We start from the raw sequence: 23197 nt of genomic DNA on the forward strand, positions 1-23197 counted from the left end.
ATAATCCTTGTTGGAATGCACATAGGTCGCGACCTTCGCTGAAAACTTTGAACTTTGTGTGCCGGGGACAACATTTGACTGTAAGCTCTTACAATCGAAATGTCCTTGCAATTTCAGACAGCCCACTTATTTCCAAGAACAAACCCATAAAACTGTCACTAATTTCCACATGCGAATTACTTGTGCGCACGTTAGGATGCATTGCGTACGTCCAAGTTTTAGTGGGCGGGAAATGTGTTCTCCTTACCCCTCTTTCCCCCCTTTTTTTGTTGCTGTTTCCGCATCATTAGAGCCATGCAATTAAACAAATGCAGTGTAAGTATTGTATGTATGTTTGCAACTACAAGCGGAAGTGCAGTCATTGGCAACCGCACGTTTAACAAAACATTGCACGGCACGCCGCTGCCATCCGCTAATTATTTTCTGGTTTCGGTTTTCGGGTTCGGAAAATAAAAGAAAAAAATAGAAAAGAAAAGAAACGGAACTGAACCGAACCGCAGATCGGAAAGGAACCTTGGGGAAAGCAAATTTTTCGACGCATCCCGTCGATTAGAATAGATATGTGTCCTCCAATTACATGCATTTTCTATCTTGGTTAATGCGATCTTGACGTGTCCTAGTCAATTTACATACCGCTGACAGAAGGGTCAACATCAGAAGATTGCTAAGTCTTACTAACACAAATAAATAAGGAAAGTATAAAGCATTGCCTCTGAATATATTGCACACTTCAAAATTGACTATTAGAAAAAGTTTATTTTATTTAAACAATAACTAAAAAAAATATGAAGAAAGAAATACACGCCATCAACAAGAAGCGTTAAGTCAAATCTTGGCTAAAATTCATGACATTTAATGTGAGTTGTTTACTATTCAAAGAATTCGACGAAACAAACATTCTTGTGAATAGTTTATGAGTATTAATATACATCTCATTAGAAACAGCATACAAATCGGTGACTCCGTATGCCATTGAATTTATTGTCTGCCAATCCGCAAATAGTGAAAAGAAGAAGCAAAAGTGCATAAATTAATGGCAAACAGCTCACATTGTGATCCACATTTCGAGTCAGTCATTCCAGTGAGTTCCTCCATAAGAAGTTCTACATATCCGACTAGATAGTTTATATAGTATATATATAGTATATGTGGCATAGGACAAACATCACCGAGCAAAGAAGACCTCTAACGCCCTCTGGTGATGACTCGACTCATGCGTTTGGCTTATATAACACCTGGACATACACACACTGAATGGACGTGGACGTGGTCATACGGATAGCTGTGCACACGGAGCTTCCCTGGTGGCCAGTGTTTGTTTGCCGTGTGCAATCGGTCGCAGCCGGAGAAATTTGCAAATGAAATGAGCCGGCAGTCGAGTCAAGATTTCCTCGCAGCAACAAGTGCAGTTCACTCGCAAGGGCACACACGCCTACTCACTACTACACTGAGAAAAACTTTAGTAAATTAAGATATATATGAATATGTGTATCTCAGACTGAAAACAAAAAGAAAGCAGAAGAACTTGTGTTGTGTCCAATTCAACAAGGAGAAAAAGTGAAATAAATTATGCATATTCCCCAATCTTATAAATAAATGTTTTTTTTTGCAGTGTATGACTTGAATTCAATTAATGAGTGCGCCGCCGTTAGTTGTTGTTTCATTTCAGCTAGCTGACTTTCTGTTTGCCGTTCTAATGGAGTCGGACATCTGATTCACATTTCAGCTCTTTGCATAACCAACCGGTGAAGTGGCCACCTCAGCAGGCGGAAAGTGGCAAGTGGCGGGGGCTTGACTTGGGCTTGGGTTTTCCGCGCAATTGAATCCGTATTATCTGGTGATCTTTAACCCCAGCGCTGGCATTGACTGTTGCCCATCGAATGCAAATATGTGCATGTGTGTGTGTGCAGCTCTATCTGGCCAATATGTAAATTACTTTGCTATCTTCTGCTGTACTTTCTTTTGCGTCATTTTGGGCTTTCCAGGATCATAACAAATGAGATTCACGCGCCGGGAAGTTGACTTTTTTGGGCTTACGTCACCCGAAGGCGATTTATCAAATAGGCCACGAAAGTGGAGGCAAAGAGAAGTGAAAAGGAAACAGAACTTGAAGAAGCAAACAATAAATTGGGGGAATGCCTATGCACAGCAAACAAACGAAACAATTTAAACACGTAATTTTTCATTACCTTTAGGTGAATACTTCTAATTATATTTATATGCCAAGGAACATATTCAAAGACCTCAAATTAATGTAGATTAATGGTTATGGGTTATTTCTAAACCATTGGCTTAAAATACGTTATACAAGTTGGCGTATCGCTAGCCAATTATTGTTTGCAATTATTGCTTGGCCAACTGATGCGAAATGTCAATTTCTAAGATTGTTGTTATCTTCTAAGACTTTCAGACCATTCCCGCTACTGACGTCGACGCACAAGTCTCGGTATCGAAATTTGGCAGGTTGTGCGGCAGTGCTAATTGGCTTTTATGAGCCTGTGTTGTGGCTATTGAACTTAGCATTTGGCATCTGGCCAAGATGCGGTGTACAAAGATTGCAGAGACCGGGAAAACAACGAAGATTACAGCACATTCTACGTTTTTTCTTTCCTTTTGCAGTCAAGGACAATGGCAAGAATAATAATGGGTGGATATATGTGCGGAATACGGAATACAGACAGTTGTTGGGAGGACAGTGAATGGAAAATGGAAATGTCAGGCAACTCAAATGAAAAGCATAAATTAATGGGGTCTGTTGTGTGTCCTGTGAATCCTGTGTGTGCTAAAAACAGCATAATAGTCCTAACTCACAGCGTTTAGCATTGCCAAGTAGTTTAGTATTATTTAATAGTCCTACTGTTTTTTAGCACTCCTGTCAACTCGTTGAACCTCGATTTGGCAAATAAAAAGTTTACAACTTCCGCATGTGAAAACATAAAAATCTCAATTAGCTAAATTAACAATTATCATCCTCTCGACCCGCAAAGCCTCCTCAGCAAAACATTATTAATTGCTCACAGGTTCTCAACAGATCTTACATGGAATTAATTTGTTGACTATAGGAAAGTACACTTGGATATACATAGTACGTGTGTACTATTGCCGTCCATATATTTGCAATCGACTGTGTGTATATGTATGTATATCCAAATGAGTGTGTGCATATCTAGCGGTGCAAACGATGAACAAACAAGTGAATTGTTATTCTTGTTTTGTTATCAACGGGCGCAGCAAAGTCGTGGCTGCACATCGGACGTACGTAGATTTGAGTACAAAAACCCACTGTGTGCACTCGGTAAATATAAACTATATTGCAACTGCAGATACATTCGCCGCGTGCTGGTGTAGATACATTTCGGGGGGGTGGAGACCTGCTAGTTGTTTACCCACTCAAGGCGACGCGAATTTTGAGCATTTGCTGTTGACCAACCGATGTTCCTGTCGCGATGCCAATCGAAAGCTGTTCGATTAGTCACCTCCCCCTGGAGGGTCGGCCAAGGTCAATCCGCATCCAGATCTGATCTTGTGTCGCTGGATATTGTGGGGATATAGTGGGCGCGCGAAACGGTCAGTAAATCGTGCATGCTAATTATCGGCTTTTAAAGTGGGTGTGTTTGACTTTTAGCCACACTCATATTTGATTTATATATGTATATGTCCACACATCTGTATTCGAATCTATACAAACCCCTCATATAAAACACCATAAAGAGCTGCGTGCTAAAAACCGTAAATTGCAGTGAAAATTTGTATTTTAAATTAGCAGCTCGCAAAACGACGAAGAAAAGGAGCAAAAAGTAAGAATAAGTCACGTTTTAGGGCCCTATATTGGATTTAAGTATGGGAGACTTATTGTCATACGTTGTTTAGTTGTTTGTGCACTTTAACTTATAGGATTCTATAGTATTTTGTGTAAATTATTCGAATGAATAATTTATAATATAATTTTGCTTATCAGAGCCTTTGGTTTTTCGAGTAAGTTATGTTTTCTAACATAGTATTCTTAAAGTTCTGATTAATAAGTTTCAGCTAATATACAAATTTAAGCAGACCTTCTTGGCCAGTTTCCACTGTACGCCTCACTAGCTGCACACATTCAGCTCGTTCACTTGATAATGGGGCGATTTCTTGGTCCAAAGCGCCGCAGATGCCTTTATTGTCCATATGATACAGGATTAAGTGACAGAAACCAGTTCAAGGACAATCGCCGCAGAGTGTGCGAGTTGGAATATATGTACTCGAGAATATATGTATGTAGGTATAATGTTTGCTCATGGGCGTGGTCTGGAGCTGACGTGCGACGTCAACATCCACATCCACATCCAACCGAGTGGCAGAGGTCGTTCCGCGGGACTTAACAAGCTGGCCAGGGAAACGGCAACGAGTCCGAGCCAAGACGATGGCCAAGAGGAGACCGCCTGGGGATCTCATTAAGTTCGCTGGCGTGAACTCAATTAACGGAAAGAAATGTCCTTGAATTACCGAGAATATTTAGTCGCCATAATGGTGAAATGGTGAAATAGGAGCGGCTTTAAACAATTAGGAGGAAAATGAAAGTTAATTGCACAAAATCTGCGCGTTCTTTGTGGTGACAAACACTACAATAAAGTGGCACAACTTTCTTGAGGATGCACAACGGAAGCTTCCAGAACGTTTTCAATCTGGCATCATTTAGAATTCTGGAGCACCCTGTATGCTAAGTGCACTATAAAATTTATGCGGCAACAACAAGAGCAGACAACTGCAATCGCAACGTGTTGTAATTAAGGCAACACAGCATGAACAACAATAAGACAAAAGGCGATCATCAGACGGGGGGCGATATGAAATATTTATGTTGTTGCGGGCCGAGATTATAATTAAACAGCTTGGGAGAAACAACAGCAAATCGAAGTAAACAGAAATTTAATTGCCGTTTAAAGTAAGTTCCTCGTCTTGACCTAATTCTCAGGCGACCCCTCCACTTAGTACGTAGAAACAAGCAAACAACAAACATCCGAAACAAGCTTTTAAGTTGAGGTCTAATCTACAGAAATCGGTAAAAACCGTATTTAAGATGCGTGTTACGAAATGGAAAATGTTATGATTGATTAACTCGAAACATGGCATTGAAAATACCCGAAAGTTGCATCTGAAATACATTCAGATAAACGAGTGTGTTTGGAACTTTCCAGCAGTTCAGTGAACTAGTCAACGCAAAATAAACAGCCAACACTAATTCCGTAACAGTTTAGTTTTTGAAACAGGTTTCGAAAATATATTGAGTTTATTCAGTTTTTGTTGCATTCTACGCAGTGGAAAAATATTCAAATCTTGTTTGCGTTTGGAAGTATAGATTTCGGAAATTTTTACTAATTTGTATTTGCATATACATTTGTGCATATTTGCAAATGTGCATTTGATGTGCATTAATTATGAATGAAAACATAATTATTGTTGGGTATTGTTTAAGAACTTTCGATATTAACTTAATTGGTTGACTTAATAATGCCGTAAATTTATTAATGACTTCGGTATATATAGGCAAGATTTCAAGTTTGTTTATTTGAGTTATGTATAGTACCAAGAATTTAAAGTTCTTATACAAATAATGAAATGCGTTGTGTTGCTCGCAAATCGAAATCAAAAACTTCTGAATATATGTATATGTATGCACACGCTTATAAGCAACAAACCCCTTCTAAATGTGAGTTTATAGGCAGTTCTAACCATAGATTACACGATCGTAAAACGTTTACAACCCACTCAGTGTGTTTGCATGGATGTTTGAGTGCCCTTTTCGGATTGCCAAACACTGGCGAGGCTCTTAGCACCTCAACTACCTTGATCCAAAGACATTGGGGCATAAATCTGGGAGGCGAGTGTGGAACCAAATGTATCTCAAAGTTTGCCGAGGGCTTGTCTCGATTCGGAGCCTTTTGCGCCGCACGCAAAATCGGCAAAAGTTCTCTTCTGCTCTTTTTTCCCTGAGAGTGCGAAGTGCTCTCTCTCTCTTTTTCTCAAGTGGTGGTTGTCCAAAAACAAAATACCAGCGGTAAAAAAAGCGCAGCAGAATATTTTTGCTGCGCAATTTCTTCTTTGCCGTGTTTTCATTTCTTCGCTATTCGACGCTCTTGAAATTCTCCCCTCCTCCTCCTTCTTCTCCTTTTTTTTTTAACAGAAATCCGAGTGAAAAGAGTAACTTCCCACATGCTGTTTTGTTGTTGTTTATCTTGTTTTGAGCCGGCTGCTCCGAAATTAATTTCATTTATAGAACCTACACGTAAACAAAAACCATAGAGTGTCTGCAGCACTTGCGAAGCATTTGATAGCGCGCATAAATTCAATTAAATTAGCTGCAAAACATATTTACATTTACTCAGCTTTCGTATTCTATTTGTTTAACCCACGCACTAACTATAAAGTATCTCAGCGGAGCAGATTGTTTGTGCCTCATAAATGAATTGCCAAGGGAAACTGAATCCGAAACTGACCTATTCCAAGCGGATTTCAATTGCCGATTATGGTGGTGGTGATTGCGGAAAGCTCTGATGCTCTGCGAGGTTATCAGTGCCAACTATAATAGTACTATATGTAAATATATATTGATAAATCGAGGGAAACGCGGCTGCCCATCTGCGATCGCATTCGAATCGTGACAGAAATAAACGTTTTTTATTTTTATGAAATTATTTATTGATTAGCCTTGCATTCGATTTCGATTGCTGGCCAATTGAGAGAACTGTGGGCTATTTATAAACGCCAGTAACGAGAAACCAGGCACAAAAGAAATTCGAAAGAAGGGAGCAAAGATCACATCAGGCGAAAATAACACCTGCAGAGCCCGTTTCCAGATCATTTGGCTTTATCCAATTTTAATCATGGTTTATTATGCAAAACAAAACCCACAAAATCACAAAATGCCGCACAGAAACAGTCACATCACCGTATGTATATTCTTTCCGGCTCATTAAAATATCATCCTCCGCTTACGTCAAAAACTCAGCTAACGGCGAAACAGCAGCCGATTGGCGCCTCTTGGCGATAAATCAAATCCCATCATTCCCCCTTTTTAGTTATTTAAATAAACTTTGGCGAGGAGCAAAGAACCGAAATGTCGTGGGACAAGAAAACAAAAACTTAAATCAAATCAATCGCCGCGCGAGTCCGCAAATATTTCGCCGGTAAGCGAACGGTTTCCTAGTTTCTTAGGCAAGTTTTCTATAATTAGGTTTTGAAAAAATTCAGTTTTGAATCCATTTTCCCTAAAAAAGTATAATTTAGTGTCTTCTACAAATAAGAATCTCTTTTGATATCAGCACTCTAACTGTGAATAAAATGTATTTCTTCATCTCAGAAATGTCGTCACACTTTTCTCACTCACTGTTGTTTCTGTGCATTTAAATGTATTTTATTTATAAAACTTAGTCACATGGTCTATTTTTGCCCCCCCGTTGCTTTAGGCGGCTGAAATTATTTATCTGTTTAATTTTTATGGCAATTACACGTCCTTGGTTGCTCGCTCAAATTAAACTTTAACTTATGCAAATGTTTCTCCGATCTCTTCGCATTTTGCTGGGTGCTCGTATTTTTTGTAATTCGTTAAATTATCTCGTTAATTAGCGAGACGGCTTTTAAACTTGTTTATTTGGGCATTAAAGTTAATCTGGATTGCGTACGGCATCCTAAAAATATAAAAGTCACTTGCATTTACGGTTGTTATAAATATTTCATTTGTTCAATTCCTTTCGAATTATTCAACTATTGTTAAATGTTAAATTATAAGAATCGAAAAGGTTTTCCACGCACATTCAGCTGACTTTGCGGTAATTTTATTGTTTAGTTTTGACCATAAATTGCCCGCTCATGCATATTTATAGCCGGATAGCTCGGGAATATTTTCGTGTGCTGTCCGAAAATCCAGTTTTCTTTGTCTTTGGTTCAAAACTAATTATGTTTTCGCGTCTTAAAAATTAATAATAATTCCCCCGTGGCTTCCAACCGTTTAAATATTATTTCACTCTGATCGACGGGCCACTTCTCGAGTTATTTGCTTTTTCGACTAAACGTTTTAATTAATTTTATTTTTAATTAGTGAATGCACACCATACACAAGTCACAATTCCCAATTCAGTGAAGAAATTAACTGATCGAAATTCAAAAGTCACGTGGCTGAGCATCCGACTCTGCCGGCTGTTGGAATCGAACTGAAAGCGGTCGGTTGGTCGGTCCGCCCATGTGCTCCGCACTTCGGTGTATAACTGTAGTTGTATCTGTATCTGCAGCTGCATATGTGTATATATACTCCCATATCTGTGTGTAAACCGGCAAGGCGGTACGAGGGTGTGTGCGTGAGTGCGGGCCTCTCTGTTTTATATACTCGTTACACGGTACACAGCGGCGCGAGAAAAAGGTGAGCACAACAGAAAATCAAGCGAGCAAAGCAAAACGCCGCAGAGGTGGCCTAATCGGCAAAGAAAGAAACATAATAATACCTGAAAACTTGAATAGATAAGCAACTTCGAGTTGGTTAGGGCCCTGCCTGGGGCGTTTTGGGGCGTGGCTCGCAGTCAGCTGACCGCCTTGGGCAACAAAAAACCACTTTCTGTTTTCCGATCCATTTCTGGAACTCTCTCCGCCGCTCTCGTTTATATGGGATATTACTTAAAACAGGCACACTTCTATAACTCAAACCATCGCACTTGTGAAAGATCTTTTGCTTTCAAAAATACATTTTGGTAGATAAGATAATTTATAATTAAAGAACGTCTTTTAAACATAGAACTACTTTAATGAATGTGGCTTTGGCTTCAGTTAGGCGTTTTAACCACCTTAAAGCAAGTTAAAAGGTACTCTCAAAGGCGCCATAACCTTTGAAATCCGAAGCTTCGATATCATAAGATTAGATTTGAATATATTTCGTGGCAGTGTTGTAACATAGATGGGTTCCACTGTACTGCTGTTGTCTTTTAGCTGCCTTACATGGCATTAACATTTACATTGCTGTTATTGTTATTATTTTGTTGTTTTTTTTCCACTCGGTTCTTCGTTCATCGATTCTAATGCTCTTTTTGTGGATTCTTGGTGTGCGTGCCGTAACGCACGTAGGCAAAATAAACAACAGTCCAAATATTTCGCCTATTTCGCCCTTAGCATGGGCGGTGTTGCCCCCCTTCGCACAACATCCGCTCACTCTCATTCTATCTCCATCCTGCTCTCTTTCTGCAGACACCGAGTCTGTTCTAGTTTTCTCGCTGCGCAGTCTATGTATGTTTTTATGCTATTGACTCGGTGAAAAAAAAAACGAATAAAAAAGAAATAAAATGATATAAAGCAAGCCCACACATATTGTCACTGTCTCGCCTGCCTTCAACATCAATGATGCTTGAGATTTGTTTGTGGGCTGAACGAAATCTCCGAGTTGTATGCTTTCTAAGCCTCTCTCTCTCTCTCTTCGCTTCCGTCTCGCTCTCGCACGCTTTTGTATTACGTCATGGCCCGAGACACTTGATACGGCAACACACAACTGCATCGAAGAGGGAGAGGTAGTGATGTCAACTGGCGCTTCCAAAATATTTCTAAATTGTATCTCTCGAAAATATCGCCAAAATAAATCAATTCATGGTAAAATTAAAAAAAATCATTTTGGGTTGAAAATTATTGCTAAAATAACATTTGTTGGGGACTAGTGGTTTGTGGACACGGACTGCTTTCTTTGAGTAGATATAGTGGAATTCTAAAATCATAGAGTCCCCTTAAAAATACACAATATTAGTAATTTCACACTTGAATTTACAGTTCGAAGTGGAAATTGTCTGAAACTCAAACTTTCAAAATAAAAAACTGGCTATAGCCAAATATGCGATATAAGGGAGCAGCGCATCTGCTACAAAATAGCCAAATTCGCATCACTGAAGAGCCTGTTTGCTGGTTGGTTCTCACTTTTGCTTTTCGCCTGACATTGAAACTGCAGCTTAGCATAAGGAACACAACAGCAACAAAAAGTGCAGCCTGTACACGAAAACTTTCAAGGTCAGCCGAAGGGTAAACACATCCCAGCAACAGTTAGTCCAGCCCTCTCGCTCGCACACTGCACTGGAGCAAAGGTCTGGGTCTGGGTCTCTCCATCCCGCTCTCTCAGCCACCACGACACCACGATGTCGGCATTTAATTCTGGTCTAGAAATTGTAAACACTATTTTTGGGGCTCTATAACGGTGACCGCATTCACATATTTTGTTTTCGTCTGGTTTTTGTTGCGCGAAATAGGAAAATTGCTTTGGCTGCGCATTCTTCGGTTCTATTTGTTCAGTTGTTGTTCCCGCTATTTCGTAACGCAGATGTAACAATTACAAACGACACAATTTTCCACTTTTATGAACCATACGATATCTAAGTATGTGACATATTTGTATGAACAGAGGAAAAGTTTGTTAGGTGAGAAAGATATCATTAAAATATATCCAAGTTCAGCAAGAAGTAAATATCTTTTAACTAAAGCTTAAATTGAATTTATGGTAACTATTTTATTTTTTGCCATTAAAGCTATTTGAATTCAAAAATAAAAAAGATTCAAGATAATAATTTAAATTAAAAGTATTTTTGTAGATAAGAACTATTTAGATAACCTGGAAGTATAAGTTTAAATTTAAATATACTCCGATATGCATTTAGTTATCTTAAAGTTAACATACAAAAAATGCAGTTATATATTTTTCATAAATCACTTTTAACAAATTGATTGAATTAACCATCCGATTAGTGGTTTTGAAACCACTCGATTCGCGGGTTGTCAATGAAAGTCAAAAATATTCCACAGCGACAGATGTTCCCACACCCACGCAATCGAATTAAACATTTTCCGGCGTCTTTGCTATTTGTTTATTTGCTTTGGACGAACTTCTGCGTTCCATCTCGCTGTTGTCGATCCGAGCGAATTGGATAAAAGTGTTAAGTAATTCTAGTATTCGGCATTTACATATGTAAAACACTTCACTTCGTCTATGCGCAATAACTCCAACTTTGTTTTCGGCGCTGAATTTTATTCGCTTATTCGTTTGTTTGTTTTGTTTTTTGCTTTCGCGTTGTGTTTTCGGTTTCTTTTCGGCTTTGCGCAGTTTTCAAAGTCAAGGTTAATTTGACTTTGTAGTCGTGCTGTTGTGGACGCTTAAATTAAGTCGGTTCGGTTTATGGGTTCTGTAAATGGTTATTTTCTATGTTTTCTACCTGGTACTTGCTGTTCTAAAAGTATTCTGGAATAAATTGCAAACTCTATTTCGTACTTACTTTGCACAGCCAACTGTTGCTGATGCGCCGCCGCGCGCTGTAAAGTAAAGAAATAAATGAATAAGTTAAAAATATTATAAAGTTACATGAAGGCTTAAAACTCCCTTAAATATAAATACATAGCTGCAGATGTGCATTAAAATGTTATGTATATCAGCTATTATTTATCACTAGTCATAGTTTAGGTGTGTATTTTAATATAATACTATAAAAATATTATCAAATTATTACTAAAGTAATTAAGATTTATAGACTAGCTTATGTCATTCAATCAGTTGCGATTCTTACACTATTGACCATCATGGCGCGAATTCCTGGTAGGGATTGCACATCGAGGGACTGGCTGCGCCCACGACGCGTTTTATTGGTGGGCGAGACGGGCGGGGGGCCGGGCGAGGTGGGCGTGGCAGAGCTGCTCGAGTGAGTGTGCCGATATATCCAACGCTTCACCGCCGACATTTTGTCGCAGTTTTATTTATTGTTGTATTGGAAATTTTTGTTCTGTTATCAGCTGGTGTGATTCATATTTACCAAAGTTCACTTTAGGTTATATATATTTTTGTTAAAAAATTGATAAACTGTTTGTCTACACAAGAAAACCAATTCAAATTCAAATTTAAATTCAGCCGTCAACTGCTTGTTTAGCCGCGAGCACTGCTTGCCGCTCAACTGCTTGCGACATTTGCTTTCGCTACTCAACGCCAGGGGCGCTTTGCTGTGCCGTATTAAACATTTATTGTATTTTGTTTTCTGCTTTTTTGTTTACCCGTAATAAATAAAATAAAATTTGATAAGTGCATATAAGGGGATTTGCCATTGCCACCCATAAACTATGTAAATTTCCCTGCCTTTTCAGCGCGGGAATGCCAATTTATGTATATTTTTTAATTACCCGGCAAGAATTTTCGCCGAGTTTTCGTGTTTAAGGAAATGGGAAAATAAGTGAAATAACGACAATGTCGCGGAATCTCATTGGAGCAGCTATAATTATTTCCAGCGGTCCGCGTCTTATCACCTTTCCCCGTCACCCCACAAATTAATCCTTGACCCCGAACTCTTTTAATTAACAAATAAGCACAAAGCATGATCATTCTAAAGAACAAACTGGTGACGCATTAAGTTGATTGAACGAACGCAGCCATAAAGTTCAGTGGATTTGAGAGGAGGCGTGTTTTTCTTGCTGGTTGATTGCCTGCTGTCGTGTGTCCGTCCAATTGAAATTGACAAAAACTTTGATTGAAAGGTGCACCCAATAAAAAGCAGCAGACACGAGACCAGAAGAAAGCGATTCTATACAATGAAAACTAATTAAAACTGTCAGTACTTAAGGAAAAACTTCAGTGACTACACTGATTTCCAAAAATAAGATTAAGAAGCTCTGCTTCACAATAAGTAAGGACTTTACATACCAAAATTTCCACACTCATAATTGCCGAGGGCCAAAACCGCATATTGACAAAGATATGAAGGGTTCACAGATATAAGATATCTATATTAAATTCCTACAGCAAGTAAACAATCGACTAAATGTGCTGCCACCGACTGATGCAAATTTTTAAAGCCCGTCAAAATATTACCCAATCTTATTTAATTCTCATACTTTCAGACTTAACACCTGACCGAGTCTCAAGGAATTAATAATTTTTTAACAAAGTTCTGATTTCCACGCACCTCGGGGCGTATACTTAATATTGTCAGCTGGTGCTTTTGCGTTCTTATCGTATTTTGATTGTTTTGTTTACCCGCCGCGGTGTAACTTGTTTTTAGCACGACAAACAAGCAGCGAATATTATAGACGTAAATAATACAAGTATAATTAGCCTTTATACGACCATTGAAAATTCGCAAATTCACAGAAACGTATGTAGTTCGCTTTCATTTCTAATATTTCTGTCTTCGCTGCAAGCGCCAATATTTGTTAGAGAAATGCGCGGAAAACTAATAGTAAGTAAATAAAATTCTAGCAAAACAGACTCCGCGACCAGACAACAAAACGCAAACAGAATGTAAAAGTCATTATCGTTAATTAGCTGCTCGCGCAAAGGCAAATAAACCAAACCAAACGCAAAAAGGAATCAATATTGCTAGAAAGGGTAAGGGTTTTGGCCAGGCAACTGAGCCAAAACTTAATTTTTGGCCACAAATCAATTCGACTTAGTTCCATTTAGCATTCCGCGTCTGATTGGAATTCTGCCAGCTCTGCGCTCGATTCAAAAACATCGAGTCTAGAAGCCTTTAATTAACATTGCGTTAACAGCGGCATGTTAATTTCCAATTGGCATGTGACCAAGCGCGTAAAAGATTTCTTCCAAACAAAAAAAGTTGCCTTCTGTGAAACAATATATTTACTAGCCGTTTTGACCTATTTTTACCAAACATTTTAGTGAAATCATCAACGTTTTTAAGAACTCATTTGTTGTCGTTATAGAAATATTTTAAAATATAACATTTAGCTAATTAACTTTTTAAAAAACTATTTAAGATATTTGAACTCGCTTATTAAGTTGTTTTAATAAATATGCAAGCATACCTTATTATCCAATTACTATAAATTATATATCTAAAAATAAATTAAATTAAATGAATATGTATTGTGTAAAGATATACTTTTCCTGGATATTAATAATAATAATAATATAAACTTGGCTTTTTCTCAATTTTTCCTGATTAAACCCACGTTTGTGAACTCTATATAAAAACAAATTAATATGTATTTTTACACATTTCAAATCAGGCTTCTCGCACCATAAACAAACTTCCACATCAACAAATAAGCTTCGTCGCCTGTCTGTGGTTGACCTCTAGGCAAGTGAGATAAAAATCAAAATAAATATAGGCGGTAGGCTTGAAATATTAAGCAAGTAGTGAGAACAGAGAAAAGTTCCCACTTTGACAAATGATTGACTAACGAGCAGAGTTAAAAAAAGCGCAGAGAACACACGCGAAATGCATAAATAGAAATAATAAAATAAGTGGGCACAGAACCAGAGAAATGAGAAATGTCTGTTTAAAACAGTTCACTTTCTTCTCACTTCCTCGTGGAAAGCAAATGGCGAGCGAAATCCCAAGTGGTGGGCATGTGCCAAATAGGGAAAGCTGATTCCGATGGAACTAACTAATATGGTGGGCCTTCCGATTAGAAATCAAATTCTTTTCCTGATTTCTAGCTTCGATCTAGGGAGCTATCAGCTGCAATTATATATTTGGTTATTTGCTAAATTTGTCCATTTAATTTAGCCGCCCTAGCTTGCATTTATCTTATCTGCTCGGACGCCTTCCGTTGTACATATATTCTAAATTAATTTCCAGACGCTTTCGCTTCCCTAACTGAATCTTCCTTCTTGTTGATTTTGTGGCCAGAACTGATAAGTTTCTGCTTCTTTTCTGGTTTTCATTTTGCAAATACCTCTTAGCGGTTTATCGCCCAGTTAAGCAATCGCGGGAAAAGGGCCAGAGAATACAGTGATATCATCCATTGAGATGCCATAAAATAGTCAACCGTCAGTCAGTGATAATGACCAACAAATCACCCGAAAACAATGTTGAGGCGTGGAAAATCCCCTATTATTAACAACAGCTGCGTGTCCTCAGGGAAAACGTCAAACTATTGGGACAGATTTCAAAATCTCTAATGGAATAATTAAGTAGATGATTGATTTAGCAGAGCTCGATAATTTACGTTTACGGTTTGGCAAATGGCATTTCAAGTACAAAGTTAAGAACAATTGCTAACACTCTTCAGCACTTTCCTTGCCACAAAAGTTGGACACCTAACAAATTGGCGACCAAGAAATTGGCTTAAAGGCTTTGAACACAGCACAACCGCACCATCAGCTATTATTTAGCGTATTTTATGAACAATAACCACCAAAAGCACCAAAGCACACCGATCACATGTTGATCATTTATTATGTCGGCTTTTTCGTTTTCTGCCACACACCTTCTATACGCTCATTTCCATGCCTTAGCAATCGCTTTTAATTAAATAAAAAGAATTTTTGCACACAGAACAAATATTATGAAAATTATGAACGTGCTCGCCAATGAACTTGAAAATTAAGAACACAAACTGTCCGCCAAAAAGGAGGAAATTCGCGGTGTGTTTTAAATTAAATTAATTGTCGCGGCACATTAGAACTTAAATGGCAGCAGAAATAAAACGGCATAGATTTGTTTGATTTAAAAATAATTGTTTTGGGCAAATGTAGAATGGTTTGTTTTCACGCCACGGAATATAAATATAAAAATTTCTTTATTTATTCAGTGGTTGTGCCAGCATTTTTGAGTCGTTATTTTGTTGCTATACTTAAGCAATCGGCAGAATTTAAAGCATTAGTTTAAGTAACTCGCAGTTAACCGAAAATTATAATTATTTCTTTATGAATTTTCATTGAAAATTTTAAATTATTATTTATTTATAGGCATTTAGCAATCGGTTTTCTAATAAATTATTTAAAATAGCACTCCAGACACACATTTTAGTTTTTTCCAGACCGCCGAAAACGTTTTCTTGCCAAGAAAAACAATAAATAAACGGAAATGTTCGATGTCAACACACGGACACACGCGATGGGCTTATTTATAATTTGGGCAACGCACACATGGAATGAATTGTATTCCCATTCCGATTTGAAATGGCGACCAGAATCCGAAGGATCAGGAGCAGTGAGAATTACGCGCACAATGGCCGACTGGCCAGTTCAATTGGAAATGCAAGTGAAAATAACAACACATCCGCTCGATCGGCGGCCAAACAAAAAATGCTCAAGTGACAACGGCGGCGACGCTGGCGTATACGTAATATTCGTACGAGTGTGCAAAAGTCCAAAAACTGCCAGAGAAACGAGAGAGAATCGAAGAACGGCGGGCAGCAGTGGGAGAGGGAAAGCAGCTGTGCCGATAACCTGTTGTTGAAGCTTTCGCTCTAAAGGACTTTGCCATTTCTATACACTGTTAAAAATAATTTCTTTGCCCATTTAGTTGTTGATCATACTTATTTCTCTAGTAAAGAGTGCAAAAAACTAGATCCTTACACATTTTAAATATTATTTTATGCAAAAAAAAATAATCATTTAATTGGAGTGATTAATTGTAAGATATCTTGCTGTGTCTAAAAAAGGTAAATATTTCATACATTTCCTTAACGAGTTCAGTTCTTTCGCCTCTCCTACTATAAACGATAAATGATAATCAAAAACGAAGCTTATCAATCAAATCGATTGAGGCCTATCGAGTCGAAATCAATAATGGCGCATAATTATTTATAGACTGGATGATTATCAATGACGAGTTCTTGCCGCCGATAAGGCTCTCAAGTGGACTTTTCGAGACAACATGGCATTTGGGAGTGAAATGCTGGTAATCACTTAATCACGCAGCTATGAATCTAATAGGACGTGATAAGCGATATTTATGAACCAAATAACCCATAATCAGCGTGTTTTCTATTAAATAAAGGTTGAGATTTTTCATATTTTTCTAGATAAACGAAGTGCTTATTTCCTTAAGATAAAATGTTAATATATATTGCCTTGCCTCTTCTTGCAATGCTGTACATAAAAAACGAATTAAAAATTAAGACAATAAAACTATGTATTTGTTTATGAATATCTTATAAAAATATTAATACAAAAACGTTGATTTAAAAAGTTAATAGAGGAGTCACTTTATTCAGCGAGAATGTGTGAGCGGAGACTCGAACCGCTGAATCAGTATCAGCTGCAGTTCGACAGGTGGCGCTGTAGCACATTCGCGGATTTCAACCGACAGTATACAGGTCTGTCAGCGAAGTTATCGATTAATCTTGAAAGTAATCATTTGAATTCAAATTATGGCGGGTAAGCATTTGTAGCGAAAAATTCAAAATAAGAGCAGCATAAACTGAACGTGGTTTTAAATAAGAAAATGTACATAGTTTGAAATATTACGCTTTGTATATTAAACTAAAATTCTATTTGAGGAATTTAAATTATTCATTCATTTTCAGAATATATGATACATGACTTATTAATTGCTTATAAATAAAGTAATACTTAAAAATACAAGCTCCAGACAAAAATGTATTAATACAGCAACTAAACTTTCTTCCTAACAAATTACATTAAACTTAAATCTTTAAAATGTAGAAGAGTCCACTTACCGCTTTGCGTTTGTCGGCTTCGCTGACAACCGAGCTGGATCGATGCCGGAACAGATCCATGACCTTGGTCATCGGCGACCGCTGGGAAGAGTTTGGACGCACCGCCGTCACCGTGTGGTAATACTGCCCAAAGAGAAATCAATTAGCGTGGCAAATAAAGGAATAATGCGGGATGCCAGGACTCACCTGCGCGTCGCTGCCTTGATGCGGATGGGCACTGCCATCTTTGTACTTGCTCTTTGCCGTTGATTGCGTGCCGTCGGCGCTCGTTATCGTCACGGCGGGATGCTGGCGATGGCTGAAGTTCTGCATGGCCACCTTCATGGAGTTCATAAGGCCACCGGCTCCTCCCGCGGCGCCCGGTCCTGCTGCTGCTGCTCCGGCTCCTGCCGAGCCCGTGGCCGGGCCTGTGCCGCCGGAAACGGAGTAGGTGCTGCTGGTGGCGCTGCTATCGGCGGAGGAGGGATCCAGCAGGTGCTTCTCCTTCTGCCGCTTCGCATCGGATTTCGCTCGCGGGCGGAACACGTCGAATATCGTGGGCCTTCGGTTGGGTGACGCTATGCCGTGCACCGTCGACTGATTGAGCACGGGCGAGTCCTCGCCGCTTCGCCTCCGCTCCAGCGAACCGGACCGCGATCCCACACCCGCCATGGCCATCCGCTCCGTGCTGCGTGAGATCTTCTCGCTGTGCCTGTTGATCTTCTCCAGCTTGGCCGCCTCGCGTTCGATCCTTCTCGCCGTCTCGCGCTCCAGCTTGCGGGCTTCCTTTTCCCGTCGCGACTGCTCCTTCTCCTGGCGACTGTGGCGTAAGAAAATAATTTTGTTAGTACAAATGACATTTAATTGTGCACGAACAAATATTTTTCCTAGTTCCAGCTCTTTTTAAGTTATTGAAAATATACTACACTTTCTAGCAATTGAATAATCCCTTGGCCTAGTTGAAATTTCGTTTATGAACTTACCGCTGCTCCTTTTCCATCTTCTTGTAGGCCTTCTTGGCCGCCTTGGCATTTGGCTCTGCGGGGGCGCTGGAGGGTCGGGATCCTGGCAACCGGCCGACTTCTCTGAGGCTGCCATCCTGCTCCTGGAAGCGAACATGGCGTTTTTGTGAATTAGTTTGTGGCTGACTTGGCTGTGTTGGGATGGGGATTTGGCTGTGGATGTGGGGATTCGAGTTGGCATCCAGTGGGCTTTCGACTACGATTTCGAGAGTACTTTGCATGTTTCTGGCGCCGCTGGCCAAGACAAACTAAAACCAAGGGCTGATTGGAAGGAACCAGCCGAACGGCATTATCCATTATCCGCCGTATCCTTTCACCTCTGACCCCTATTTGTACTATCCCCCGTGCTGTCCGTCTCTTTTTAGCAGCTGCAATTATTGCCGAATTGTCTACAAATACAATTTATTCGCCACAATACACAATGGATTCAGTAGCGTAACCCGGGGTGACGGCAATTGGAGGAGCAGGCGACACCCGATGCGTCCCTTTAATTGGACCATGACAGAGGCGATGGGAAGACCTATCCCGCCTGTTGCTCGCCAATCGAACGAAGTCAATTAATTTATGATTACGCGAAATTGCAACCGAATGTGGGCCAGGACGACCGTTGTCAAGGAAGCAATAGTTCAACGGTTCGGAGAATTCTAACCAAAATTCATGGAGCTCCTGAACTTATTTCACTTCAAGGGGCATCCCCTTTAAAATCGTTTATAAACAATTATGCTAATAAGCAGCTAATTATGACAAATGATCTATCGGTTCTGCAGTACAGCAAAGAATGAACTAATTATTCACTTCATCCGTTGTTTGTTTTTCATATTTGATTTTTTTTTTACTTGAAATGAATATGTAAGCTTACTTACACAAGTCTAACAAACTGCTAATATAGTTTTAATAAGTATAGCTAGCTAATCTACCTTTATGTAATATTTATTGAAAGTAATGTATAAATATTAAATTTAATTAGGCAAAGTTTTTTTTTATATTTTCCTGTTTAGTTTTATAACAAATGGTACTTAAAACTGAACTTAGCAGAATGTTTTGTTTGGATTCCCAGGAGTGTTAACAACTTTTACAAACAAATGTACCAATTTTCACTTGGACTTGTACCTTTTTCACGCAACATTGACCAAAAAACTTGATCGAAGACCGCAAACACCTGTCTTTGAACTATTTATAGCGTAAACTACAAAGAGATCGATCGGCTTTCTTCACGGCTAAGGGGTTTCATGTCCAAAAAGCCGAGTCACGTGCCCCGAGGGTCGCAGACGACTGCGATGAGTTAACCACAAAGGCGGTCCATAATTGGCACGGCGGGCAAAGTTTAAAACAGTATATGTTTGTCATTAGGGTAGCTGGTGTTCGGTCTGAAGCATTTGACACGGTCTAATTCAATATTTAAGCAGTTATAAAACACGCTAGACGGCTGCAGAGGGAAGACCTCACTTCTAAGTTTTTCAGGGAGTGGCGGAACTGTAGAAAACTGACGTCATTGTTTGCCAAGACAAGGTAAATACCTATCTGCCTATATAGGGAGATATATACATATATATGGAAATATTATACTGGCATTCATACGCGATATGTCCGCGTTCCGTCAAAACAAATAAAAAGCGGCGGTGTGTCATGATAAGCGGAGAGCCAACAGATATAGAGAAATACCCGACTATACCATGCTATATATCCTATATATAGGCACAGCATGTGTGGCACGATAAAAACAAGCCCCAAAAAGCAGATTTTTCGCCGTGTTTACCTTTCGGTCGGAAAAATAAACTCGAAAAAGCGAAGAGGAAGCGAAAACCGAATTCTCTTTTCGAGATATAAATAGACAACTTTATGGATATGGTAGAAACAACGGCGCAAGCGAATAATTATTAATATTGAGTAAACAAAGTGTAAGCCTCCAGACCGCAGATTCGACCAAAAGTGCAGGTCAAGTGGAGGCAGTATTCCTTTCAAGAAGTAATACAAAATATTGCGATCAAATGGAGTATTAAGAAATAACCCAAATAACACAAAACCCCTAAATGTGAAGAACTAAAAATACACTTAACAAATGATGTATTGGATCTGCTCTCATGACATCATTGACTCAGTTGCCCATCCCAGTTTTCGCTCACCAGACCTTTCACTGCCCAATTTGTACATGATAAATTATTTGAAAATGATAAAGGCATATATCTCAAATGACGTCAGTCGGATCTGTGAATATAAAGATTACACATACCCCATTTAGCCTCAATTAGCTGTGGGCATTAGATATGGGTTTTTGGTTTCTTGTGAGCTTTTCTTCATCTATCATATATAGAGACTTTAAGTGAGCATAATTTCATTCATAATTATATTAATTTGATTACTTTTCTGTGTAGGTAAATAGATAGATTCCTAGCACAGTAGCTATTATCCACCAAAAGTAGCTAAGTACTAATCTGCTTCATCCTTCATAAATATATAAAATCTCCAAGATCGACTATGTTCATTGAACCCTTTAAAAAAGATATTATTTCTCCCATAAAGTCTTTGTTTTTGAACCCTTCACTTACATCATCGGACACGGAAACGGAGACGGATCCCGAGTTGGTCAGCTGGCGGGATGGACTGGTGGTGGAGGCACTGCTCTCGCTCCTCAGCAAACGGGGCATGGTGGACGCCTCACCCAGGGAGACGGCTCTTTGCTGCTGCTGCTGCTGGAGCAGAGGAAGTGGAGCACCCGGTGCGCCTGGAGCAGTACTGCCACTCAATCCACCGTCCTGCCGCCGTATCCAGATCTCGTCCAGCTCCCGTTCGCTGGGCGTGCGCGGCTTGCTGGCTAAACTATTTGTATCACAAGTGAGGCTTTGGTGATTGCTGTTGGCCAGCCCAGTCGTATTCAGCGCCACGTTGCTCTGGGCCGGCGTGCGAATCTCCACCAGCGATGGCTCGAAGAACTGCTTGGACAGGTGGGGAGCGGCGATGGGAAAACGATTGGAGCCATATCGCTGGGAGAACAGTCCCTGCACCGAGGAGTAGCCTCCGAAGCTGGAGGGAAAGCTTATGGTGTGGGCATTCGAGCTGGCCTTCAGTTTGCTCAGCTTCTGGGCCTCGACTCGCAGTTCGGGTGTCTCCTGGGCGAGTGAGACCTTAAACTTGCCCTTGATGATCAGCGGCGGCTCCGTGGGCAGCGGCAGAGGGGAAACGGGCTCTGGTGTTACAGGAACCAGCGTTTCCTTTGCCACAATATCGCTGGAAGTGGGTGCAGGACTTGGTGGACCAACTGGAAAAGAACGGGAAGGAGGCGCCACTGGTTCCTGGGTGTGCAGTAGCGCCTTCAGCGCCTTTGGTAGAATCGTGGCTGGTATGGGAGGCGGCGGAGGAGGTGGTGGCGGCGGTGCCTCACTCTCCTCGATATTTCGCGTATTGATCCTATCGATCTTGTGCATAAACTGCTGCCGCAGCCGCTCCAGATCCTTGAACTTCTCCTTGGAGGCCTCATCCTGCGGCGTGGGTGGTCTGGGTGGCGCCTTTGAAGCTTTTTCGGATTTGGTTGACTCTCCCGTGGAGGAGGAGCCTCCGCCCAGCTGGGTCCTGTCGCCCTCATCCTCGTCATCCTCCTCCTTGCACTGCGACAATCGGCGTCGTTCGATGTAGGGAGGTAGCAGATAGCCGGGTCTTTGGTGACCCGAATAGAGATCGACCTTGACAAACTTCCCGCTGAGGCTGAGCCCCAGGCTGTGGTGAACTTCATCGTCGTCGTCATCCGGATCGTCCTCGTCATCCGAGCTGCTGCCACTGCTGCTGTGGAAGTCGAAGGAGTTCGATCGCGGCAGGCACTTGAGCATCTCGGAATCGATGTGCTGGCCATGAAGTGGACCCGGCAAGCCCCTCAATCGCTCCTCCCGCAGCTGCTGCTGGGCCACTTGGCCCAGGCTGCCGGAGGAGGCGGAATCGGTGATCTGGTCGTTGGCACTCGCCTCCGAGTCCGATTCGTAGCCATCCAGAACACCCTGCTCCAGATCGTCCATGGTCGACTCGAAGGCGCATTCAAAGCTATCCTCGCCAGCGAATTGCTGGTATGGATGGTTGTCTGGCTGCTTCGCCGGCTCATCCGGCAGCTCCTTGGGCTCCTGCACCTTGTCCTCCTGGACGCCCATGACTGCTGCATTGGCCAACGGCTGCTGCTTCACTGGCTGCTCGATGAAGTCGCAGTTCGTGGCCATTTGGTTGATTTGCGTTTGGTCTTTGGACTACTGCTGATCTCGCTATCGATGGGGTATCTCACTCTGCGCTATGCAAAATATTTTCTTTTGTACGACATTGATATGCCGTCTTCTTTGGGAATCTGTAAATAGATTATTGAACATCAATCGAGTGACCAGAACTCAGTGCTTGAGCCTTTCATCGTTCCTTTGTGTTGATATGAGCAGCATGACATCTTTTTATTTTTTTAACCATTTCAATCAGTTCACTGAACAAAAGTCGGCAAACATTCTTGGGGAGGTGAAGGTCGTACGATTTTCCCCCTTCTTTCCCACTTCTTTCACAAACAAAAAATCGAGCAAAACAAAAGCTAATTTCATTATTTACGCTTCGTCATCGGCGTGGTTTTGCTTGTAGAAAAAACAAAAGTCGAATGCGAAATTCAACAAATGGAAAAATAAATGAAAAACATACGCCAGCTGATATACTGGCAGAGCAGAATTCAACCGAATATATATATTTAAATACAAAACCCACAGCGGAATTGCAAAGTTGAATGGTGATATGGAAATATTGGAACGAAGTAAAATGCTGTTGAATTATTGGATGACATT

At 40.4% G+C, this 23197-nt stretch overlaps 1 protein-coding gene across 6 annotated transcripts in view; it reads right to left on the bottom strand.

Annotated features, from left to right (window-relative positions):
• The window catches only part of LOC6620040 (5'-AMP-activated protein kinase subunit gamma-1), a 63691-nt gene that overhangs the window by 16954 nt on the left and 23540 nt on the right, over nt 1–23197 (bottom strand). For 3 of the 6 annotated variants that reach the window (XM_032721465.1, XM_032721466.1, XM_032721470.1), the window contains exons 3-7: nt 20951–22725; nt 18366–18487; nt 17590–18202; nt 17404–17526; nt 11265–11301 (exon numbers count right to left, since the gene is read on the bottom strand). In XM_032721465.1, the coding sequence (XP_032577356.1) occupies nt 11265–11301; nt 17404–17526; nt 17590–18202; nt 18366–18487; nt 20951–22603 (2548 nt within the window). In that variant the 5' untranslated portion in view covers nt 22604–22725. Of the gene's footprint in view, nt 1–11264; nt 11302–11552; nt 11820–17403; nt 17527–17589; nt 18203–18365; nt 18488–20950; nt 22726–23197 lie in introns of those variants that run through there. The other 3 variants (XM_032721467.1, XM_032721468.1, XM_032721472.1) reach the window with 3 other exon arrangements.

Source organism: Drosophila sechellia, chromosome 3R (genome assembly GCF_004382195.2).
Source record: "Drosophila sechellia strain sech25 chromosome 3R, ASM438219v1, whole genome shotgun sequence".
NCBI lineage: Eukaryota > Metazoa > Arthropoda > Insecta > Diptera > Drosophilidae > Drosophila > Drosophila sechellia.